At 32.9% G+C, this 25,472-nt stretch overlaps 1 protein-coding gene across 3 annotated transcripts in view; it reads left to right on the forward strand.

The window, feature by feature from the left end:
• Positions 1 to 107: 107 nt before the first annotated feature.
• The window catches only part of LOC127725592 (protein PAT1 homolog 1-like), a 59,399-nt gene continuing 34,034 nt past the window's right edge, over positions 108 to 25,472 (forward strand). For 2 of the 3 annotated variants that reach the window (XM_052232675.1, XM_052232677.1), the window contains exons 1-9: positions 108 to 183; positions 888 to 984; positions 1,473 to 1,603; positions 5,677 to 5,778; positions 6,544 to 6,612; positions 7,517 to 7,642; positions 8,019 to 8,258; positions 18,748 to 19,054; positions 21,677 to 21,817. In XM_052232675.1, the coding sequence (XP_052088635.1) occupies positions 145 to 183; positions 888 to 984; positions 1,473 to 1,603; positions 5,677 to 5,778; positions 6,544 to 6,612; positions 7,517 to 7,642; positions 8,019 to 8,258; positions 18,748 to 19,054; positions 21,677 to 21,817 (1,252 nt within the window). In that variant the 5' untranslated portion in view covers positions 108 to 144. The remainder of the gene's footprint in view (positions 184 to 887; positions 985 to 1,472; positions 1,604 to 5,676; positions 5,779 to 6,543; positions 6,613 to 7,516; positions 7,643 to 8,018; positions 8,259 to 18,747; positions 19,055 to 21,676; positions 21,818 to 25,472) is intronic. The other variant, XM_052232678.1, reaches the window with a different exon arrangement.

Genomic DNA, 25,472 nt, shown 5'->3' on the forward strand with positions numbered 1-25,472 from the left:
TTGAATATATAATATTCTTTTACACATAAAAAATGTTATCAAATTTAATTATGAAATTCTTTAATCCAGCAATTAGCGGTTGTAAAAAAAGAATAATTCGAATGATAGAGATTATTTGGAAATGAAGCAAAAATGGCTTGAGAAATGGAAGACACGTTTTCTAAGTTAAAATCTGGTGTTTCTGTATGTGTACTCTGTTCAATAGACACTTCCCTTCCTCCATAAACATCACAATATTTTTACAGAATACGCTTCTACTTCCTGCGAAATAACCCATCAAATTCTTTTGGGTTTTCATGCTTGTGTTTTAGGTCAAAGCAATATTTATTTTGCCCAGTTTATATAATTTCATTACAACAGACTGCATCAACTACAAATCCATAACTAAAGACTTAAGTTGAGATAGAATTAAATATTGTAATTCCTATAAATTTTGTATGCATAACAGCATGTTGACAATTGAACATTTTCTCTTGTCCATCCATACATTAAATACTTGATTATAGTGCTACATGTATTTTGTAGACTACTTTCACTTTTAATTTTGCAGCCAACTTTCACTTTTATTTATGCTTGTAATAAATCTAATAATTTCATAGATGCCTGAAGGCAATATACAATGCCAAAAAATAAAGGGAACAAGCACTTAAGTCTCACCATTTCTGATTTAGAATCATAAAAAAAGTAACTTTTGAAGTAGTGTGAGTCTGATAGGTGATTGAATGAGACAGAATAATAAATCAGTCCAAAGTCAGCACTTTTTTCAGTTTTATTCTTTGCAATATGTTCATCCACTTCATCATGTTCATTTGAACTTCAGTGGAAAGTTGTCTCATTGACAATCATACCAGATCTCCTTATTTTTATATCTTTCCTTTTTTTTTTAGGCCGTTGGGGCAAATCCACCAGAGTATGATGATTGTGAAGAAAATGATGATGATATTGATTTCCTAAATGATGAAACATTTGGTGGGGAAATTGAAGGTACAGGGTCAACAAAAATCTGTGTATGGACATGCATTATTGGACATTTTAAAAATTTCGGGTAGCAACAAATCATTTAGTCCTAAAATGTATCATAAAACAGTTGTAAATGGATTTTGTATGGGCAGGGATGCAAAAGCCCAAAATATCAGTTGTTATTAATAACTGGGGAGCAATAATAATTTTAATGTAACAAGAAGAAGTGATGGTAAATTTTGTGTAGAAAATAATGTTTAAAACACAATTTGATTGATATGAGCATGTGGTCAAGTGTAATGAAGTGGGATTGAATCTGATTGATGTAACCGTAAGAAGCATCAATTGATTAATGCACAATTTGATTCCAGTCTGAAATGTATTAAAAATTGAAGGAAATTGCAAAAAGCTTAAAAAGAAATATATTTGCAATTCTAACAAAAGTACTAAAATTTCCTAAATATAACATGTAACTTACGATGTTGATAGAAGTGATTAATTGATTATTGCAGCGGGTGAATTTGATTGGGAGGAAGAACATGAGAAATATGCTGAAGTGTTGGAACATGACCATACCAAACATGGACAAGGGATGCGAGATTCTGGATATGGTACAACAGACAAAAGCTATAGATCTCAGGAGGTAAGTCTTCAGAATCTGAAAAAAATTAATAGTGCCCAGGGGTTCAAATTAGCGGTAGTTTCAAGGTCCGTGACCTTCCATTTAAGGGTTCGGACCTTCCCACCGGTAGTTAGAAACACCCGACGGACTTTTATATTTGATGTGTAGTCACGTGACCGGTCCTCGTACAAGATACTGGTAAACTGGAGAATATGATATAAGAACATAATTAGTAAACGGTATGAGTCTGTTTGGTTTTGGAGTGACCTCTTCCAAAAGAATCCTTGGAAACCCCCCCCCCCCCCCCTTTTTTTTATGATCAATGCATTTGAATGGGGACATATTTGGAACCCCCCTTTCTACTGGGTTGGAACCCCCTTTTAAAAATGGCTGGATGCGCCCCTGGCAGGTGTGATTAATGAAACGGCTTAACACAGCCCAAAGACATGATCTAACTAAAGACCAAATATACGACAGGGAAAAACGAGAACGTAGATTTTTCTCACACACAGTGAACGGGAAAGTGCCTTGGTTCATTGGACAAAAATTTAAAACTTTACCCCATAAAAAATCATGATGAAAAATTTCCTCCCAGCATCTATTATATCTTGCCAAAATATGTGGTTAAAAGAAACTGACCCCAAGTTTGAAAACGAAACTGTTATCTGACACAAAGTTAGGCAAGTGTGTTTCCAAAGCAGCAATTGAAACCAAAACAATTTCAAAAGGTACAAAGTGTTATTTAACACAGGGTATAGTGTTTTAAAAAGGGGCAGCCTTTTTCTGACTGAATTTATTAAAGAAATTCAGAAAAAAATTAAGTTAATGTAGTAAGAGTGCTTCGGAATGGTAAGCATTTTCGATTTTTAATAAATTGAATTTTCAATAAAAATTGGACCTTCAAAGAATAAAGGAAGACCTTTTAGTATTTTGAGTCAAAGGTCCTGGACCTTCCATTGCCTAAAGTAAATGTGAACCCCTGTTGCCTCCGGTTGCAGACCATGCATCTTCCCTAGCCATTTCTTTCCTTCCAATTTATTTTAAATGAAGATTAAGTTATTTATATTGCTTCAAGGTGATGCATGGCACTATGTATTTTCTAGCCAATAAATTCAATCAGATTGTTTGAAGCTGATCCATCATCCAAGATGGCCGCCAGCGGGGGACTTCATTTAACATAAGACCCTATGGACAATACATACAAATGTCTTCTTTAAGGGAACCACGGAATGGAATGAAACCAAACATGGCATGAATGTTCCTTATTAGGTGCTGACCAAGTGTTGTTACTTTGAAGCCGATCCATCATCCAAGATGGCCGCCAGTGGGGGACTTTGTTTAACATAGGACCCTATGGACAATACATACAAATGTCTTCTTTTAGAGAACCACTAAATGGAATGAAACCAAACATGGCATGAATGTTCCTTATGAGGTGCCTACCAAGTGTGGTTACTTTGAAGCTGATCCATCTTCCAAGATGGCCACCAGAGAGGGACTTAGTTTAACATAGGACCCAATGGGAAATAAATACAAATGTCTTCTTTTAGAGAACCACTGAAAGGAATGAAATAAAACATGGCATGAATTTTCCTTATGAGGTGCTGACTAAGTGTTGTAACTTTGTAGCCGATCCAGGGTTTGACACTTATGGTAGTCCGCTAGCCCGAGGCTAGTAAAAAGTAGGGAGGGCTAGTAAAGTTTTCATCACAGTAGTCCGACGGGCTAGTCAAAATTTTGTTTTAAACTAGAAATTTCACAAAATTTTAATTGTCAACAAATCCCAGATTTTTTGCTGACCTTTGCTGTCTTTATTGTACAGTTTATTCACGTATATTTTGATTGTCAGACATTTTTAACATGAAAGGTACTTTTTGGGGAGGGGAAAGAAACGGAAACAATGATGGTACTTAATACATTGAATTAACCAAGTGGGTTACAAACGCCGTGATGATTCTAAACTGAAAACCTCAATCTCAAAAGTGCTTTCATAATATCAAAATAATAACATGAATACGAAATTTACATACATTACTACCGATACCATCACTGTTTGGGAAAAATGTACAACTTATTGGGAGGAATTTTAAGCCAGTTTTTTAGTAATTGGGAATTTTCTCTAGGGGAAAAAGCTGTATTTCAAATGTAATTTGAGGCAAACAATATCACTGAATTATTGTCATAAAAACAAAATTATAGGTCTCTGCAAGGATTTGTATACTATACAATTCCTTGGTCTCTGGTAAAAATATACAGATTTTTAGGAATAAAATCTTGTCCTGCAAAAAAAAAAATAAACTGAAACAACAAGGGAAAAGAAGGAGTCCATGAAGAATTATGACAAAAAATAGCAAGGGCAAAGCTTTCCTCTTTTGTGGGTGTATTTTTAAATCCCTAACTTATCCATCTTCATTAAAGACACTAGTAATAATGATAAGTAAAATGAGGATAATGATGAAGTAATGATCTAAAGGGGTCTTCAAAATAAGTCTAACACATTCTCAATATAGATGATTAAAATATGATTTTTTTTTTTTTTTTTTTGGTATTTTTTATAAGCAAACCAGTGAAATTTCATGAAACAAAACATGTTCAAAACCCTCTGGAAATGCTCCAGAACACAGGATTTAGCTTCATTTGTATCAAAATTTTCTGGGGGGGCATGCCCCCAGGCCCTCCTAGATAGGGTTGTGCCGGTGGCACGACCGTCCAAGTGCCTTCGGCACTTGGAGGGCTAGTGAATTGCCAAGAGGACTAGTAGAATAATAATTTCACTAACCCTGCTGGCTAGTACATACATTTAGTGAATGTCAAACCCTGCGTTCCATCATCCAAGTTGGCCGCCAGCAAGGGGACTTCGTTTAACATAGGACCCTATGGACAATACATACAAATGTCTTCTTTTAGAGAACCACTGAATGGAATGAAACCAAACATGGCATGAATGTTTCTTATGAGGTGCTGACCAAGTGTTGTTACTTTGTAGCAAATCCATCATCCAAGATGGCCGCCAGAGAGGGACTTAGTTGAACATAAGACCCTATGGGAAATACATACAAATGTCTTCTTTTAGAGAACCACTAAATGGAATGAAATAAAACATGGCATGGATGTTCCTTATGAGGTGCTGATGAAGACATTAATACATGTATCTTTATAGATTGAGATCTACAGTAAACTGCAAAAATATCAAGAAAAGAAGATCTACACATAAGTCAACATGAGCAAAATTGTCAATTGACATCTTGTTGGAGTTATTGTCCTTATAAAGTCATCTTCTACAATTTCAATGAATTTATTGGTAATGTCTGTAAACTTTACAAAAGTCTTCTGCTTTTGATTAAATTACGGGGCCAATATTTAATCAAATTTGGCCTCAATCATTATTAGGGTATCTGTTATGATTTTGATCTATTTTTACATGATTTTTAAAACCAAAGTAGAATCAGGTAAGCAACACAGGCTCTTGAGAGCCTCTAGTTTAAATCTTCTCTGAGAAATGTTTTGAAACTATACAGGGTTGATGATTGGGAGAAATTATACAAACCATCCGCATTTAAAATAGATCATATGGCAAGCATGGTGGCATTGATGGCACATAGTTCTAATTGAAACCCTTATAAAAGTATATAATTGTGTGTTTTCTGTTTTCTGGTAAAAGACAAAACAACATTTCTTAACCACTTTGTAGAAAGATTGTTAACCATACACCTCTAAACTTTTTTTTTCCAGATTAATGGCCCTTGGAATTGTGAAAAATTGCAGATATTTGTTCCATTTGTGACGAGAATCATTTAATGCTCCAATTATGCCTACTTATAAGATCTCATTTAAAATATAAGCAACTTGTCACTTGTATTATATTTCTTTTCAACCAAAATAATCCAAGTGAGGGATTCAGGCTCCTTGGAGCCTCAACCTGATATAACTCCTTGAAAATTTACAATTTTGTAAATTTTTGGTAATCAAAATAATTGTTTATATTTTAATATAAAATAGATGGTCCTTCTAGCTATTTGTTGTAGAAGTAAGTGAAATAGAGTGCTATATCCTTTGGTTGTTGATGATGATAATCATTTATTGTTGCATTGTAGGAGTACATGGAACAGAGTATCAGTCAGCTGGTTGTTGACGATGAAGAAGATATAGAAGATCCAGCAATACTCAATGTCAGCAAAAGCTACAGGATTCCAAAGGTAAAATGTTTTTACTACAATTGAAATGAATATAATGTAGTATATATTTTAAAACAAATATTAAATGTCAGTCTCATAAGTGTGATGTTGCTAAAAGTTTATTTAAAATTATGATAATAATTTTTAATTTGCTCTATATATTGGGCCAAATATGGGCCTTATTGCCCCTGCTTTTAATATGATGATTTGTAATTTGTGGAAAGCATTGACATAACTTAATATTTTGAAGATGAGGATTACTTTCATCATGTTCATTTATAAATTGTTTTGCTTAAATTTACAAGATATGGCCCGAGAACACAGTTATTTTGTAGTGCATTTCTTTTAGACAATAAATTCAAATTAAAAAAATCGCACCTGCTCTATCTCAAAAAGATTTTTACAGTGTAGTGTACTACTATTGATACAAATAATATCAAAATTATAGAAACTTCTACCAGCTCTAACTCAAAATATTGACAATTCTGTGTTAAGGGGGGCTAAAATTCAGTTTGACAGCTTCCGACATTCTAATTTTTGACCTTTTTTAACTGGACCAAATCACTACTTAACATAAAGATTCAGCACCCAAATTTTTTTAACATGTAATTTCATCCCCTTACTTAATATTTCATGCATAAAATATCAAGAAATAAATTGGGAAAGTGTATCAAAAAAAAATGCAAGTTATACACTGTTCACACTAGGGACTATATTCGTAGACAACGAAAACCAAAGGACGATAACTGTGTCCTTGGACCATATTTGAAACATTCTTATTTTCAGAGAGAGACGAATCTTGAGGAGTTGTTTGGACCAGAATCTCCTCCTGCTTTTCTGGATGCTGAACATCTGGTAAGGTTTACTAAGTCAAAGTCAGAAGCCATTTGTATGTTTGTCTCCATACATATCAGAAAAAGGAATGTTGTACTTTGGTCCAAGAAATATTTCTTCTTGCCAAGGTTCACGTATTTATTTATTGATTGTTGTTAGCTTAACACCTAGTGGCAAATATTTCATGCATAATCAGGACAACAATTATCATTTCTTTTACTGTTTTGAAGGGTGGGAATTTCAGTTGCCACTATGAATGAGGGTATGTTGGATAAGAGTTGAAATTTTGCCTTGCCACCTCTCAAAGGTTGTTGCTAGGATCCTTGAATGGGTTGAAAGCATGGTCCTCACCCTACAAAAGGCATCATATTTAACATCCCCATTCCTACCAGTCATGGATTTGTATTAATACATTTCTAACAGACAAAAAAGAATTTCCTCTTTATGTCATTTTGGACTTTTAAATCTTGGGTGAATAATCATTATGTGTGAAGGACATTTTAGTTATGACTTAGTTAGCTGATATATATTTTTATTGCAAAACATGCATTATTTAGTTAAAGTTTATTTTTAGGCTGAATAAAACAGACATCCTTTTTATGAATAGAAATACTTTGAAAATACAATGTATTAAAGCTTCTTAATTTATATGTGTTGAACATTGTAGTCCATTTTCTTGTAATTTGTGAAGGATATATTTTATAGAGTTATGATAGAAGTTGTATAGATACCCATTTTGTTTTAATGATGATATGTTAATAAAGAGTACATTTTATGTGAAACAAATTCATTTTAAATAAATTTCAGACCTATCACAGCTTTATTGTCAACAAAAATTTGCTGATATTTTTATTAGTGAACTATGTTTATCATGTTTATAAACACCTATATATGAAAATAACAAGATTTGTAAATATACTTTTAGGTTTCACCTTCGAGTAGGAACATCTGGGGATCACCAACAAAAGAATCACACATGCAGAAACCAGTCAACAATCTCCAAAGTCTGTTTGATTTTGCCAAAGCTTCATCGGCAACTGTTCACAGACAGGTAAAAGGAATATCTGTCAATTATGAAGAATAATTATATTCATCATGTTGTTACAAAACAAAGGGAAGCTAAAGTCTAAGTAGTTGTGAATAGTTTTATGCTTGTCTTTAATTTCTTTAGTTTTACTGGTCCTGTATGTCCTACAAATAATTTTATAAAAGAAAAGATATATATACTTAATAACATGTATAATCATTGATTTTTAAGACAAAGAATTTTGCATTCAACTGCATTTCATTCATTTAAAGACATTTTGTTTTAGAATTTAAGATTATACTCAGCTTTGTAGCAATTTCTAATTCACATTAAGTCTCTTCTATTCTTTGGTCAAGATTTGATAAACTTTAGAAATGTCACTATTATAATTTACCTACAGCATCCATCTATGTCAACACCAGACCAGCAGAGGAGGTCTCCACAGATGATCCAGAAGGGACATACCCTCGAGGAATTAGAGAACCAGATGTTACAGCGACCTCCTACGATAACTCGTCCTGTGACGGCAGAGGAACTGGAGAGGGCCATGAGGGGTGAGGTACCACCTCCGCCAATGCATCAGGCTCCAAGACCTAATGTACCTCCTCAGTATAGGGGTGTACCACAAATGCCTATGCAGGTAAACTCATTTGTTACACACATTGATCCCATTTGTATGGAAGTTTATAAAAATAATGCATTGTTCAGTAGAAAGCTTCACATTTTATTATCTTTTCTCACAATTTCCGAACTAAATTTCAACTGTTAACTGTAAAATAAAAAGTAGTTTTAATGTTTTAATCATGTGAAATTGTCACTTGATGAAAAAATCACAATAATAAAAACTAACAGTTTACTTTTCTTGGTAATTTTCTACTACATGATGACACTGGACATTAACCAAGCAACAATCAATCAATCAGTCAATCAATCAATCAATCTTTTATATGTACAGGAATCAAATTATTTTAGGTTGTTGAATTTTTTTAGTATTAGATACATACATTTAAATTTTAAAATAACAGCATGTTAATTATTTTGCAATTTGTTGTCAGATATCTGTATTTAGGGCTCCTTTGAGTAAGATTAAAAAATGAGTTCATATTGAGGGATTTCTCAGTCTTGTGAAATATCTACGATCCAATTATTTTACTTTGAAACTACAGAATGTATTTGTCCGTAGCTTATAGCACTTCTTCATTATGTACTCACAATAAATAGAAATAATAAGGACAAGAAGAGTATATGACAATGGGACATCAACCCAACAATAATTTCAGGTGTCTATACAATATGTCAAGATCTAAATCATCCAGTCTATAAAAGTTGTGAATAAAGGAGTAGATATGATAAGAGCCATTATTTGGCACCTGGAATTGCTAAAATTGTTCAAGCCTTTCAAAATAATGTTAATTTTAATTGATAAATGAAAGTTTGATATAATCAGGACACTTTATTGCCGAAAGGTCATTTGTTATGTCACTAGGATGTCGTAAACATTTGAAAATCACATATTGGACCTAAGATGGCCATTTTGCACATAATTTTTGGTCAAAACAGATATGAGCCAAGGCCTTACCCAAAAAGATATTTTACACCAATTAACATCTTTATAAAGTACACCTTACAGTAAAATATCTTTTTTGTTATAGCCTCCAATCACATCTAGATATTAATGACAAGATCCCAAAGTAAAAGCTATGTTGGCAGTTAATACAGTTTTGCACTAAATGCAAGAAGTTTTGAGCCCAAATGGAAATATTTAAGACATAATTCAAAGATATAAATACTGATATCTGACAGTCTAACATTGTATGAACATCTGGAGAATGTTGTTTGGCAGATGTATAATATATTTTGATTATTGAATTCAGGGGACCAAAGAAGTGCCTTTATCATATCTTTTTCTTTAACAGACATAATCAAAGATCTGCCATTTAAATTTAAAGCATTAAGATGAAGAAAACATAAAGATATGACAAACAACAATTATTGAAAAGTTCCATGCACGTAAATCTATATGTTGGTTTTCAGATAAAAAGGGATTTATTTTGGGATCAAAAGAAAATTTTACCATAGACAAAGATACTACAGTTTGCAACTTAGTTTCTGAGGATATTATGTTTTTAACCTGTCCTTTCAATCTGCCCATCAGCCCCTCATTACCTTTTTTAGTCGTGAGGATAGCACCTTCATTTTTAGTTGGATCCTTATCAAAGTTTGGATGGTTTATCCTCTTCAAAAAACCTTGCAAAAGTTTGATAATCATACAAATCTGAAAATCCTTTATATGGCATTTATTATTTAGTAACATTAAGTACACAAAAATGTAATAAAGTGGGACTTTTCTAATAGCTAAAATAATCAAATATATTAAAAAGCCAAAAAACTGATAATCTTTTATGAAAGTTCATATATTTGGTGAAAATGCAGCCTCTTTTTGTTTTCGAGTTATTGTATTTTTGTCAATGTTAAGAGGCTAGGATGAAAATATAAATTAATTGAAACAAGCAAGAAAATAAATTTGTTTTTCATGTTTTTAAGGGTTGTTCTTTTATATATTTTCAAAAAAAAAGAAAGAAGCAAAACACTTACTGTTAACGGAAATAAAGCCAATAATTGATTGAAGAGGCTCACCAAGGAGATTGAAAATTTATCTCCCCTGATTTAGTGATATAGCAGATATTATCAAATCTTAAAGAAGCCTAATTATATTTACAGAAGTATTGAGCAAAATTAATCTAAAGATTATCATATAACAACTAATACCAAAGACACATTTTGCAACCAATGAAAGATATAAGATTGTAAATTTTTCTTAAAATTTGTACCAATTAAAGTCTGTAATGTGCATTTGGATAAATTATTTTGTTTTACTTAAATAGATTTAGCAAAGGAATAGCGCTTTTATTATTATATTTAGAAAATATATGTCTTGGTGAAGAACCAGACTTATTTAAAAGAAATAATTACTGAGGTGTAAGTCAAATTGGGTCAAATACCATGCATTCAAAAGTATTCTCTGGTTGTTGCTGGTACATAAACATGATAAAATAAAATAATTCAGAAAATATATGATATCCATGCTGTTACCGTTAGATAAGTTTAAGATGGAGGCCAAGATGACAGCTGAACTCTCAATTACCACATGTAACTTTTGTATGATGTAAAATAATTTTTTAATCACGAAAAAGTAGGTTTTTGAGGCTGATTTTATATTTCGTAATATAAAAATCTTTGAAATTTGATTTTATTTTTGGATGAACTTGTATACAAGTTTTTTTTTAGCCCTTTGCAGTCTTTAAGTAAACTGACAAAAAATAATGAATTCCTTTCTATGCATTAGTTTTTGGTAGTAAAAAGAAAACTTCTTTATAAAATTAGTTGGTATTAGATAAGCAGTGGCCTGTTCAATAAAGGTAGTGGTGATAAATGTATCATTTTATAGCATGTTTTGGCATTAAGATTGTATAAAATGCAATCAAAACCTTTTTGTACTGTATATCTTCCAAGGTTTATCACTGCCTTTGATACATTGCAGTTCAAACAAAATAGTACAATGAGGTGATCATTCCAGGGTTCTTGTTAAGACGCGTATACGCGTCCTGGACGCATGAAAATCAAGCTGGACGCGTCATTTTTGAAACCTGTGAGTCCCCAAGACGCGTCCTCGTTATATCCCCCCCGAGTCCCAAACACATCGTTTTGCCAAGAAGATTCATGATGGTCGCATTGTTTTAACAGGAAACTAAACTGGAAGTCGATGTTGAAAAATTTATGTAATGCGTAGATGAATATTTTTGTTGACTGATAACTATTTTTTAAAATTAAACGTCTTTCATCCTAAAATATATAATTCTGTTCAAACTGATTAATAAATATGTAATAGTTACCGATTTTTTTAAAAATTTAGGAGTATTTGAAAAGATTTAATATTTCCACGTGTTGAACATCACATATTTATCAATTGAACCAAAGAAAGTAAAAAATTTTGAGAATTTGAAATGAAATGATATAATATTTCATAACTGTTGCTACTATGCATAAAATAGATCATAGAACAAAGTTGATTTGAAATTTTACGGATAAGAATAATTCTACTGGTCTTCGAATGATTTAACATTTTTCTCGTATTGTGCATGTTGAACATCGTGATCGTAAACAAGGTGAAAAATGTTTTGAATGACGATTAAAAAATGATTAAAGAATAATTACTATTAAGCCAAGCTCAATATTTTGAACAGCGTTCACTTTAGATTTGCTTATTTTTATAAGACCGCAAATTTTGGTACCAACAGTTAAGGAATTAGGCGCCAAAAATAAGCATTTTTGTAACTTCCAGACATAACTTGTGTGTTAGTGTTTGGATCTCTCTGACATTGTACCACAAGGTTCCATATCACAAAGGGAATGCTGGGATTGATTTTGGGGGTAATTTCCTCAAAATTTTAGGAATGAGTGGTCAAAAAAGGGGCAAAAACAAGCATTTTTCTAGTTTCATGACAATTACTTGTGTGTAAGTGTATGGATCTTTATGAAATTGTACTACAAGGTTCCATATCACAAAGGGAAAGCTGGAATTGAGTTTTGGGGTAATTGCCCAAAACGTTAGGAATAAGGGGCCAAAAAGGGGCCAAAAATAAGCATTATTCTAGTTTCCAGACAATAACTTGTGTTCAAGTGTATGGATCTCTCTGAAATTGTACTGCAAGGTACCATACCACAAAGGGAAGGCTGGGATTAATTTTGGGGGTAATTGCCTCAAAATTTTAGGAATTAGGGGGCAAAAAAGGGGCAAAAAACAAGCATTTTTCTAGTTTCAGGCCAATAACTTGTATATAAGTGTATGGATCTTTATGAAATTGTACTACAAGGTTCCATATCACAAAGGGAAAGCTTGGTTTGAGTTTGGGGGTAATTGCCCTAAATGTTTAGGAATTTGGGGTCAAAAAGGGGCCAAAAAACATGCTTTTTTCTAGTTTCCAGACAATAACTTGTGTTCAAGTGTATGGATCTCTCTGAAATTGTACTGCAAGGTACCATACCACAAAGGGAAGGCATGGATTGAGTTTGAGGGTGATGAATCATAAGGGGGTTCAAAAAATTTGGGGGGGGGGGATTTTTTTTTTCATTTTTTTCTTTAAAATTTTCCATTTTAAATTGTTTTTTTCTGATTTATATATAATCCAATGATAAAAATCAATTCTCTTATCGAAGTCGACAAAAAACATGCCTTTAAAATATGAAATACAAAAAATGTTATATATAAAGGCAAATAATAATGATATGGTTTGAATAGGTAAATTAAAATTTTTTAAGTTCTTAGAGCACATTCATTCTGTGTCAGAAACCTTAGCTGTGTCAAATATTTAATCACAATCCAAATTCAGTGCTGTATCAAGCTTGAATGTTGTGTCCATACTTGCCCCAACTGTTCAGGGTTCGACCTCTGCGGTCGTATCAAGCTGCGCCCAGCGGAGCATTTTATTATATACATGAAATGCATGTATATCTTTTTATTGTGTAAAAAAATTATACCAATGTATCAAGCAATTTGTAATAAGAATATTTTTGCCTGTATTATATATTTAACCTGTAATGGCTGTTTTTGGGGGCAATTTTTCAAACATTGGTCTACTGTCTTTCTACCTCCTTATAGGTTTGCCTTTTGATATTGATCAAAATTATGACTTGAAGAGGAATGGTTGTAGGATGCCATAGGGTTATTTAATTTTTCAGTTGTTATTCTGGTGTCCAAAGTTGGATTGATGGATTGATTGACTGGTGTTTAACACCACTTTCAGTACTGTTGTGCTATTTCGTGATCACATGTTGGTGATATAATAAAAACTACCGATCAAACATGCATCGTTTTAGTTTTATTTCATCATATTATAAGACACAAAAAATTACATGCATCCTGGACTCATCAAAATCTATTGGGACTCACCATTTCTAAAAATGATGAGTCCCAGGACTCCACCATGAAAAATTCCTAGTGAGAACCCTGCATTCTATGGATCCTATCCAGTCAATGTCATGCAATTTATTGATGATATGTTATAGTTAGATATTCAAGTTACAATATGATGTGTAATTTTTATACGACCGCATAAAATGCTGTCATGTCGGTGTCGTCGTCGGCACCATCCGAAGACACATTTGGTTTCCGGACAATAACTTTAGTTGAAGTGAATGGATCTTTATGAAATCTTACCAGACGGTTCAATACACACGAAAGGAAGGTTGGGATTGATTTTGGGGGTTATGGTAAATGCACAATAAGATTCAGCATATCATAGAGCCGCAATAATTCAGTTTTTAATGGTGTTATACGTACTGCTCTCCAAATTTGCACATTCCAATAAAGATCTAGACCGATTGTTATCTGCTATTTCAAATTCCAAGATGGAGGAAGACACCCCAGCCACCTTAATCGTAGGTGAAGTATATTTGGTCTATCAAATCATTGTAAGTTATACATTTCTGTCTGATAGGGTCATTTTTCCTTGACCTTTTTTATGCCCCCTCTGTAGCAGAGGGGGCATTAAGTTTTACCCTTGTCCGTCCGTACGTACGTCCCAAAGTTGGTTTCCATTCTTTAACTTTAGTTTGCCTCAACCAAATTTTATGAAACTTATACACAATGCTTATTACCACAAAACACAGATCAAGTTTGAATTTTGGTGGTGTCACTTTTACCGTTCTAGAGTTATGCCCCTTTACAAATGGAAAAATTGCTAATTTTTCGTCTCCGTTCTCTAACTTCAGTTTGCCTCAACCAAATGTTATGAAACTTATACACAATGCTAATTACCGCAAAACACAGATCAAGTTTGAATTTTGGTGGTGTCACTTTTACCGTTCTAGAGTTATGCTCCTTTACAAATGGCAAAATTGCTAACTTTTCGTCTCCGTTCTCTAACTTTAGTTTGCCTCAGTCAAATGTTATGAAACTTAAACACAATGCTTATTACCACAAAACACAGATAAGTTTGAATCTTAGTAGCATCAGTTTTACAGTTCTAGAGTTATGCCCCATGACAAATGGAAAAATTGCTGAATTTTTCGTTTCTGTTCTCTAACTTAAGTTTGCCCCTACTAAATGTTATGAAACTTATAAACAATGCTTATTACCACAAAACTCAGATCAAGTACACATTTGGGTAGCATCACTTTTACAGTTATTGAGTTATGTCCATTTATAATGTTATATGCAAGCATGGGGGCATCATCTGTGTCCCATGGACACATTTCCCATTTATTTTTCTTAAATTTTTGAAATTTCAAATTTTTTGAAAAGCTTCAAGAAGAAATCTTCAATTGCACAGTATTGTGCAACAGCACAGTATTGCGCAACAGCACAGTATTGCACAATAGACCAGTATTGCGCAATAGTGAAAATCTTCAAATGCACAGTATTGCGCAATAGCACAGTATTGCGCAATAGCACAGTATTGTGCAATATCAAATCTTCAATAGCACAGAATTGCGCATTAGCAAGAAATCTTCAATTGCACAGTATTGTGCAATAGCACAGTATTGGGCAATAGCACAGTATTGCGCAATAGCACAGTATTGCACAATAGCATAGTATTGCGCTGTGATATTGCACAATAGCAAGAAATCTTCAATTGCACAATATTGCCCAATAGCACAGTATTGCACAACAGCACAGTATTGCGCAATGGCAAGAAATCTTCAATTGAAAATAAATACAAATTTTTTAACCAATTTCAATGGGATTAATTTAAAGTCTTTAATTTTTGGGGGTTCTAACCTTGTATTACTATTTTGGATATTTTTTGAGGTCTACATTGAGGTCAAAAGGGTCCAAAATTAAAATTTGTTTGATTTCATCAAAAACTGAATTATTGCGGCTGTATGATATGCTGAATCTTATTGTGCATATAGATTTTTATACGACAGCAAAAAATATTTACGGTCGTATATTGGTATCACGGCATCAGCGTCGTCCGAAGACATTTGGTTTCCGGACAATAACTTTAGTTTAAGTGTATGGATCGCTATGAAATTTAACCAAGAGGTTCAATACCACAAAATTTAAAGGAAGGTTGGGATTGTTTTTGGGGGTGATGGTCCCAACCGTTTAGGAATTAGGGGCCAAAACAAGCATTTGTCTAGTTTCAGGACAATAACTTGTGTATAAGTATTTTGATTGCTTTGAAATTGTACCACAAGGTTCAATACCACAAATAGAAGGTTGGGATTCATTTTGGGGGTAATTGCCCAAATCGTTCAGGAATTAGGGGCCAAAAAGAGTCTAAAACAAGCATTTTTCTAGTTTTCAGACAATAACTTGTTTAAGTGTATGGATGTCTCTTAATTTGTACCACATTTTACAAAAAGAAAATTTCTTCAAAATTATTTTTTTTGGAAGGGGGTTTGGGGGGGAGGGGCAATTTTTCCTCAAAAGAAAATTGAAAATTCTCTTCAAATGTTATTTTTTTGGAGGGGGTCAAAAAAATAATTTTGGGGGGTAAAAAGAAAATTTTTTTTGGGGGGTGGGCAATTTTATTTCCTCAAGATTTAAGAAATTGTCAATTTTCCAAAGAAAAAAATTGGGGGTCACAATTTATTTTGCTAATTCTTTGTATATAGTCTGAAAACAGATTTACTAAGTATTGCACAACAGCAAGAAATCTTCAATTGAATATAGATTCAAATCATACATTTGGATTCCGGACAATAACTTTAGTTTAAGTGTACGGATCTCTATGAAATTAAACAAAAGGTTCAATACCACAATGAGAAGGTTGGGATTCATTTTGGGGGTAATTGGCCAAACCGTTCAAGAATTAGGCGCCAAAAAGGGTCTTAAACAAGCATTTTTATACGACCGCAAAAAATTTTGCGGTTGTCTATTGGTATCACATTGTCGTTGTCGTCGTCCGAAGACATTTGGTTTCCGGACAATAACTTTAGTAAATGTAAATAGAAATCTATGAAATTTAAACACAAGGTTTATAACCACAAAAGGAAGGTTGGGATTGATTTTGGGGGTTATAGTCCTAACAATTTAAGAATAAGGGGCCAAAAAGGGGCCCAAATAAGCATTTTTTTCTAGTTTCCAGACAATAACTTGTGGAACGGTGTATGGATCTCTCTGAAATTATACCACAAGTTTCCATACCACAAAGGGATAGTTAGGATTTGCTTTGGGGGGTTATGGCTCATACCGTTTAGGAATTGGGGGCAAATAGGGGGAAAAACAAGGGTTTCTTAGTTAATGGACAATTTAAAAGCAGTGTATTTACCTCCCTTACACTTCTTTTAAATTATGTATAAAGAAATGTTGTATTGTCTTGAGGTGATTAGCTGTCAATTTATTTTTAGAAGTTACTATTAAAGGAATATTAATTTTAGCCATGATTATGCATGTCATTTTCTATTTTAAGACTTTTATGATGTATTTAAATTGGTAATTATGGTTGCAAACTCCATTGGAAATTTGAATTGAGATTATGACCATATCTTGAGGGAAATTTTTTTTTTTGTTGGAAAAATGGGGTAGGGGGGGGGGGGGGGTAAAAAAGAAATTGACGGGAGGCAATATTTTCTGATTTAAGATTTCAGAAATTAAAAAGAAAATTCTCTTCAAATATTATTTTTTTTGGAGGGGGGGAGGGTCAATTTTTTTCCCCCTCAAGATTTAAGAAATTGTCAATTTTCCAAAGAAAAAAATTTGGGGTCACAATTTATTTTGCTAATTCTTTGTATATAGTCTGAAAACAGATTTACTAAGTATTGCGCAACAGCACAGTGTATTGCACACAGTGTATTGCACAACAGCAAGAAATCTTAAATTGAATATAAATTCAAATCATACAACCAATGTCAAGTTCTTTGACACATTTATTCTGTTTCAGAAACCTATAATGTGTGAAATATTTAATTACAATCCAAATTCATACCTGTATCAAGCTTGAATATTGTGTCCATTTTTGCCCCAACTGTTCAGGATTGGACCTCTGCTGTCGTATCCAGCTGCGCTCGGCGAAACAGTTTATTTATTTTGGGCCCTGTTTTCAAATTAGTCCATATTAAGGTTTGAAGGGTCCAAAATTAAATTAGTTTGATTTCAACTAAAATTAAGTTTTGTGTTTTTTTATATGCTGAATCTAACCATGTTGTTAGATTTTGGATATCAGCCCATTCTAGGTAAATTAAATGTCCCATTTCAAATTTTTAAGATCTTTGATCACATTTATTTTGTGTCAGAAACCTATATTATGTCAAAATTTGATCACAATCCAAAATCAGACAGTATCAAGCTTGAATATTGTGTCCAAACTTGCCCCAACTGTTCAGGGTTCGACCTCTGCGGTCGTATCAGGCTGCGCTCAGCAAAGCATTTTATTTCATACATGTAGTAAAAAGTTTTACTCAAAGAGTTGTTGATATATTACTGGTATTCAGTTAAAATCAATTATGCAAGTGTGAAAATTCAGAGAGTGCACCCTTATTTCATTCTTTTTATCAATCATCCTGATGCAAAACAGGTCATTGATACATTGTATATTTGAATACAAAGTTATGTACAAACTTGTGCAAATTGTTCTTATTAACCTTTGAAATTCTCATGTATGTATAAGTGTGTAACATGTGTCAAGATCAAAAGTTATATACGTTTGTTAAGTTGTTATCATTGTTATGTCTAGCATGTTACCCTTACCTGTCATTCTAGTCTTGACCTTAAATTAATATCTTCTGAAGCTAAGAAAAGTACTTAAGGTCATTTTCTGAATTAAACTTAATAATATTTTATGTTTTAAATTTATTACTTGCTTCATTCTTTCTTTTAGTTTAAGAAATGGGAGGTTAGTTCAGTACTCATAAACTTAATCCCTTGAAATAAGATTATTTAGTTATTTAATTTTTAATTCAACATGTTTATAAACCTGTCTAAATCTAGAAATCTCTTTCAGTGATTGCGTCCGTCAAAATAACTTTTCTTTGGTTCATGTTTTGAAGAAACTTATACCTAAAGGAATCTTGAAACTTTAAGTTTTCTGTTTATTGCCTGTATTGGTAGCCAAAGATACACATTTAGAATTGTGTTGATATAGTTCTGGTGTATCTTTTGAATATATTATTTTAATCTACAGAGACCACCACAAGTATACAACCAGTATCCACCATCTCCAATGAACGTGATGAATGGTCGTAAATCTCCATTATCTGGTATTTCTATATCAACACCTCCAACTATGATCCCTCAGAGGATGACAGAAGGACATTATTCACCGATAACAGACATGATGGGGATGACACCCCCTGGACGGGGTGCGATGATCCATCCTAGAATGATGGAGGGACGTAACTCGCCCCTAGCCGATGTGATGGGTATTACTCCACCTCGTCAGAACAACATGTCACCTGTGATGATGGGAAATAGCCGACAGTCTCCACTAGGTTTTTATCATTGCACTAGCATCTTGGTTATAATTGGGTTTAATTTGATACTGTGGGATAATTTATTTCTTTGGATACATTTTTCCATGAAATTTTTAGAATATATGAAAGCATATGTGTAGAAAAATACCTGTCATTTTAAGAAATAATAACATAAAAAATGTATTCCTAGAGAATTATTACTTCCAAATGATGCATGCATATTAAGATATATATATAAATATCCCATATATACTCACCCACTACATGTACATGTATATTCAGTTTTATAAGGAGCCTGATAATTCAAATATTATTCATATCACTATTTTGTCAAATTTTCCTTTGATCTTTCTGTATGATGATTTTACATCTAGCGCTATTCAAGTGATAAGTGTTTTTCTCAGTCAAGTCGTGACAGAATGACGTAATAAACCTACGTCATAGAAAATGCAAATAAACAGATAATCAATGGTCTTTTAAACTTGAGGATGTACCTCGGCTAAATCTCATCAGATTGAGTCGTGAAAAAAGCCTATCTTTTGAAGAACCATGATTATCTATCAATATTAGTATTACTTTTCTGGCTTTTAGGATGACCAAATATCAAATTGAACGCAGTTTCAATATAGATATTTTTAGCAATCTCTTGATTTCATATAAATCTTTAAATGATTTGTGTGAAAAATCTGAAGAACATTTCATGATCAATAACAATGATTTAAAAAAAACATTGTAATAAATTTTGAATTTGCAGAAGTCTATACTTTTTAATGCAAAAAATTTTTAAATTGCCCCAGGCCAGGACCAAGGTTTATACAATTTTTTATTTTGTAACTTTTTTGTTATTAAACTTTGTAATTGCCAAATAATGAACCAATATCTGTTTTTATATGACATATTTGCCCTGTTTTATTATAGAACTTGAAATAAGCTTTAATCTTGATGTGTTCTTGTGTGCCAAGCACTGTAATGAATTATTCACTAATCTAATACACCCGGTTGATATAACATTTTTTCTAATTCTTATTCAATTTAGCCTTTTCCTGACCTGTTAATTATTTTTATTTATTCAACGTGAAGTTTGTTTGATCTCAGTTCTTCATTGGTCAAAATTGATTATGACTTCAAACTTTTTTGCTTTCCTCTGAATTTCCTATTGTGATATCACGAAAAAAGGTGACCTTGCCTGATGATGTCACATAGAAAGAACACATCTTTTTTGCAGATCACTCGAAAAGAAGGATTGGGATAGTCGATATATTGTCTAAAAATCATTGAGAAACAGATTCCACCACCAAATCTCATGCAATAGGATATTTATCCAATCTCAACAGTTAAATTTGAAATAATCAAATTGCTCTGCGAGCCTTGAGTTTTAAATTTGAAGATTTAACTGTCTCGAGTGGATAAATATTATATCACACTTGATGCAGTGGTAGAATCTATATTTATTAGAATTTTTTACTCATTTCAGCTCATTATTCTTTATATTTAAGCACTCCATTATTCTCAATTCGTTATATTGTTGGCCCAATTTTTTCTTCTTTTATTTTCCCATTTTTCTCTACTTTGTAAACACCATAACCAAACCCTCATAAAGTCTAAGATTAAGTCATTTAAAGCATATTTTTGTTACATGGACAATGACTAATTCAAAATCAAATTGAACTGACAAGTTACAAGAAAAAGAGTTAAACACTTGTATCTATGTTTGTTTGGTAAGAAGAATAGGAACTGAAAAATGTAAATTATAGCTGAATGAAAGAGTATTTCAGTTTTTTCTCAAATTTTTCAAATTGAAACACTGAAGATTCAAAGATAAGATTAATGATTTGGTAAAAGAATGCTTCCAAAATACCATCTACTTGTATATCTTGAACAGACATTAAGCTATATATTTTTTTCAGTAAAATACTAAAATATTTCATGTTTACAGTGTAATTTATGTCCATTTAATTGTTCTAAACTGATCAATTATTTCTTCCTGAAAATCAAATGGAGAGATAACTGAATACATGTACATATGAATAGCTAGACAAATGGTTTTGTTTGTATTTTCTTTATGTTAGCTAGAATATTAATATTCAGAACTCTTGTATATATGTATATTGGATCTTGCTTTCAGTTTGCAGATTTTAACTGCTCAAAACAAAACATTTATTTTAATACTATTTACATTTCATTTGTGTAAAATTTGAATACAAAATGTACTGAAAAGTTATTCATTAAGAAAAAAAGGTCCTTATTTTTCTAATTAGACAAAAGGAATGAAACAATAACATTGTGTTATGCGATGTTGCCTCTTCATTTCATCATCTTTAAGTGTAACTTATTTAAATCATGTATTAATGATTCACTGTTCAGTGTCCAAGCAGTGTGTTTAAAAATTAAATCTTAGAATAAGTATAGTTGAAATAAAAAACTTTTCAAATGAAGACAATTTTTTTCAAATGAATGAAGTTTAGGTTGTTTCATTGTGTTTAGTTAAGAAAGTCGAAGGATCTTTGAAAATTTTCTTAATATGTTTTTTGGCACTAGAATTTCAAGCAAAAGGCAGTAAATTGATGTGAAAGTAAGATCCAGTAGTCCACTGTCATAACTTATGTAATCTGTCAATGTGTGTATTCTACTTTCTAACAGGAATGATGGGTTTAACACCAGGGCGTAGAACCACGCCTTCACCTCCCACTTATTCAGTGTCCCCTCTCTTCATGCAATCACCTTTGTCTCAGGCACGATTGATCTCACCCTATGCCAGGGGTCAGTTGTTGGAAATGTTGGGTAGGTCAATATAAAAATAAGGAGATGTGGTATGATTGCTAATGAGACAACTATCCACAAGTAGTTGATATCAAATCACACAAAAAATGCACCAATATGTAGAATCTGAAATTGTAATATTAAAATCATCTTTTGAATCATTATTTATTTTGGAAGGCTCCTTGTTATCAAGTTTTTGAGGGGGCAGCTATATATGTAAATAGAATGTGATTATTCACTAAGGATTTTTACAGAATTCAATGAGAATTAATTATGCTATATTCTGACAGAAAATATTGAATATGTATCCCTACCCCATCATAAATAATTGAACATTTAATGCTCACAATGGCAAGTTACTTTTCAAAAACATTTTACTGTTAAATTTCTTCTAATTGATACATGACCATGGAAAAATAGAAGTGACTGTCAGATATCCCTGGATATGTCATTATAACTAACTGTCACCCCATTTGGTACTCTAAACAAAACTTGGAGATCATTGTAACATATGGGTTTGTTAACAGTGCAAGAAAGCATCTAATCTGGCACTTATTGCAAGTTTTGAATTTACCATATATATAGGTTTTATTGGTTTGTGCATGAGTTACACATATTTTCAATTGGTTATATTATCATATATTTCAATAGTTAAATTTTCAAAAGATGAAATGTTCAGTTAACCTCAAATTTTAAAGTTTGAAAGTTTAACTATCTTGAGTGTGGTAGAATCTAGATGTCTTACTCTCCCATCAGGGTTACAATTCCGTCCAAGCATTAACAATGGAGCAGCCCAGGAGTGATTCCCTTTAGCATATTTAATGAATTTGATTTGTGGAATGCACATGTTTAAATTTTTACAATAAGATAATTAATTATTTTCATCCATTGATGTTGGAACTTTCCAGGAAACTTAAGTTTTTAGTGTAAATTCAACAAATTTTTCATTGAAATTCATAGGATTGTCATTTGAAGATTAATTGTTGAAGTTGAATTTTTAGTATCAAATAGATTTTTCTATTTTTTAATATGCAAAATATTCATTATTTGATACAAATTGAATGGTAGGAACGGACATTATTCTATTTAAAAAAATTTAATTTAGTTTTGCTACATTGTGGGTAATGGGACTGAACCTTACCCTGACTTGAGAGACTTTGTTACATTGTTGGTAATGGGACTGAAACCTTACCCTGACTTGCATGACTTGAGAGACTTTGTTACATTGTTGGTAATGGGACTGAAACCTTACCCTGACTTGCATGACTTGAGAGACTTTGTTACATTGTGAGTAATGGGACTGAAACCTTACCCTGACTTGAGAGACTTTGCTACATTGTGGTTAATGGGACTGAAACCTTACCCTGACTTGCATGACTTGAGAGACCTTGCTACATTGTGAGTAATGGGACTGAACCTTACCCTGACTTGCATGACTTGAGACACTTTGCTACATTGTTGGTAATGGGACTGAAACCTTACCCTGACTTGAGAGACTTTGCTACATTGTGGTTAATGGGACTGAAACCTTACCCTCACTTGAGAGACTTAAGACCCATTGGTGGCCTTCAGTTGTTGTCTGCTCTATGGTCGGGTTGTTGTCTCTTTGACACATTCCCCATTTCCATTCTCAATTTTATTTGCTATATGGTGGGTAATGTGACTGAAACCTTACCCTGACTTGAGAGACTACTACATTGTGAGTAATGGGACTGAAACCTTACCCTGACTTGCATGACTTGAGAGACTTTGCTACATTGTGGTTAATGGGACTGAAACCTTACCCTGACTTGCATGACTTGAGAGACTTTGCTACATTGTGAGTAATGGGACTGAACCTTACCCTGTCTTGCATGACTTGGGAGACCTTGCTACATTGTGGTTAATGTAACTGAAATCTTACCCTGACTTGCATGACTTGAGAGACTTTGCTACATTGTGAGTAATGGGACTGAAACCTTACCCTGACTTGCATGACTTGAGAGACTTTGCTACATTGTGAGTACCGCCGTAATGGGACTGAAACCTTACCCTGACTTGCATGACTTGGGAGACTTTGCTACATGGTAGTTAATGGGACTGAAACCTTACCCTGACTTAAGAGACTTTGCTACATTATGGGTAATAGGACTGAAACCTTACCCTGACTTGAGAGACTTTGCAATATTGTTGGTAATGGGACTGAAACCTTGCCCTGACTTGAGAGAGACTAGTGGATGCAGGGTTACCTTATTGTATCATCTTGTTTAGGTTAATAAGAATAAGGAAATTTACTATGATTGTAAGTTTTTATGCCCCCGCCGTAGCGGAGGGGGCATTAAGTTTTACCCTTGTCTGTCTGTACGTACGTCCCAAAATTGGTTTCCGTTCTCTAACTTTAGTTTGCCTCAACCAAATGTTATGAAACTTATACACAATGCTTATTACCACAAATCACAGATCAAGTTCGAATTTGGGTGGCATCACTTTAACTGTTCTAGAGTTATGCCCCTTTACAAATGGAAAAATTGCTGAATTTTCCGTTTCCATTCTCTAACTTAAGTTTGCCTCAACCAAATGTTATGAAACTTATACACAATACTTATTACCTCAAAACTCAGATCAAGACCAAATTTGGGTAGCGCCACTTTTACCGTTCTAGAGTTATGCTCCTTTACAAATGGAAAAATTGCTGAATTTATCGTTTCCGTTCTCTAACTTTAGTTTGCCTCAACCAAATGTTATGAAACTTATACACAATGCTAATAAACACAAAACACAGATCAAACTTGAATTTTGGTGGCGTCACTTTTACCATTCTAGAGTTATGCCCCTTTACAAATGGAAAAATTGCTGAATTTATCGTTTCCGTTCTCTAACTTTAGTTTGCCTCAACCAAATGTTATGAAACTTATAAGCAATGCTTATTAAGGTTGAATTTTGGTGGCGTCACTTTAACTGTTCTAGAGTTATGCCCCTTTGTAAATGGAAAAATTGCAAAATTTTTATTTTCTTCTAAATATCAAGTAATTTTTAAAATTGTCCTTTGTCCATGATTAATAGTTGAATCAACTACAATCAATGCTTTATACAATGCAATGTTTAATTTTGACTTCCACTGATAAAACACAGATCAAGCTGAATTTGGGTAGTGTCACTTTAACCATTATTGAGTTATGCCCCTTTATCGAAATGTTATGAGACTTACACACAATGCTTATTACCACAAAACTCAGATCAAGTTCAAATTTGGGTATCATCACTTTTACCGTTCTTCAGTTATGTCCCTTTATAACTATATGATATGCAAGCTGGGGCATCAACTGTGTCCACATGTGGACACTATCCACATTTATTTTTAATGCCCCTGGAACTAAGTGGCAAGGGCATATAGAGTTCCCCATGTCAGTCAGTTAGTCATCCTGAAATAAAACATTTGTCTGCACTTTTATAGTATTTATCTGATTTTGTGGTATATAAGTGTATAAAAATTACTTATAGATCAAGGTTGTGTTTGGTACAGTTCTTCTGACTTATAACAGAATTACAGCCCTTGGAGTTAAAAAGTTCATGGAAATTGTACTTGTCCAGACTTTTTGTCATTATGAATACCTGCAAATTTGGATCTGTTTTTTAGTGCATTAGTGTATCATGTAGACATACAGATAGAGTTTGTGTTTTGTTAAGGTTGACCAAC

Source organism: Mytilus californianus, unplaced genomic scaffold, assembly GCF_021869535.1.
Source record: "Mytilus californianus isolate M0D057914Y unplaced genomic scaffold, xbMytCali1.0.p SCAF_15, whole genome shotgun sequence".
Lineage (NCBI taxonomy): Eukaryota > Metazoa > Mollusca > Bivalvia > Mytilida > Mytilidae > Mytilus > Mytilus californianus.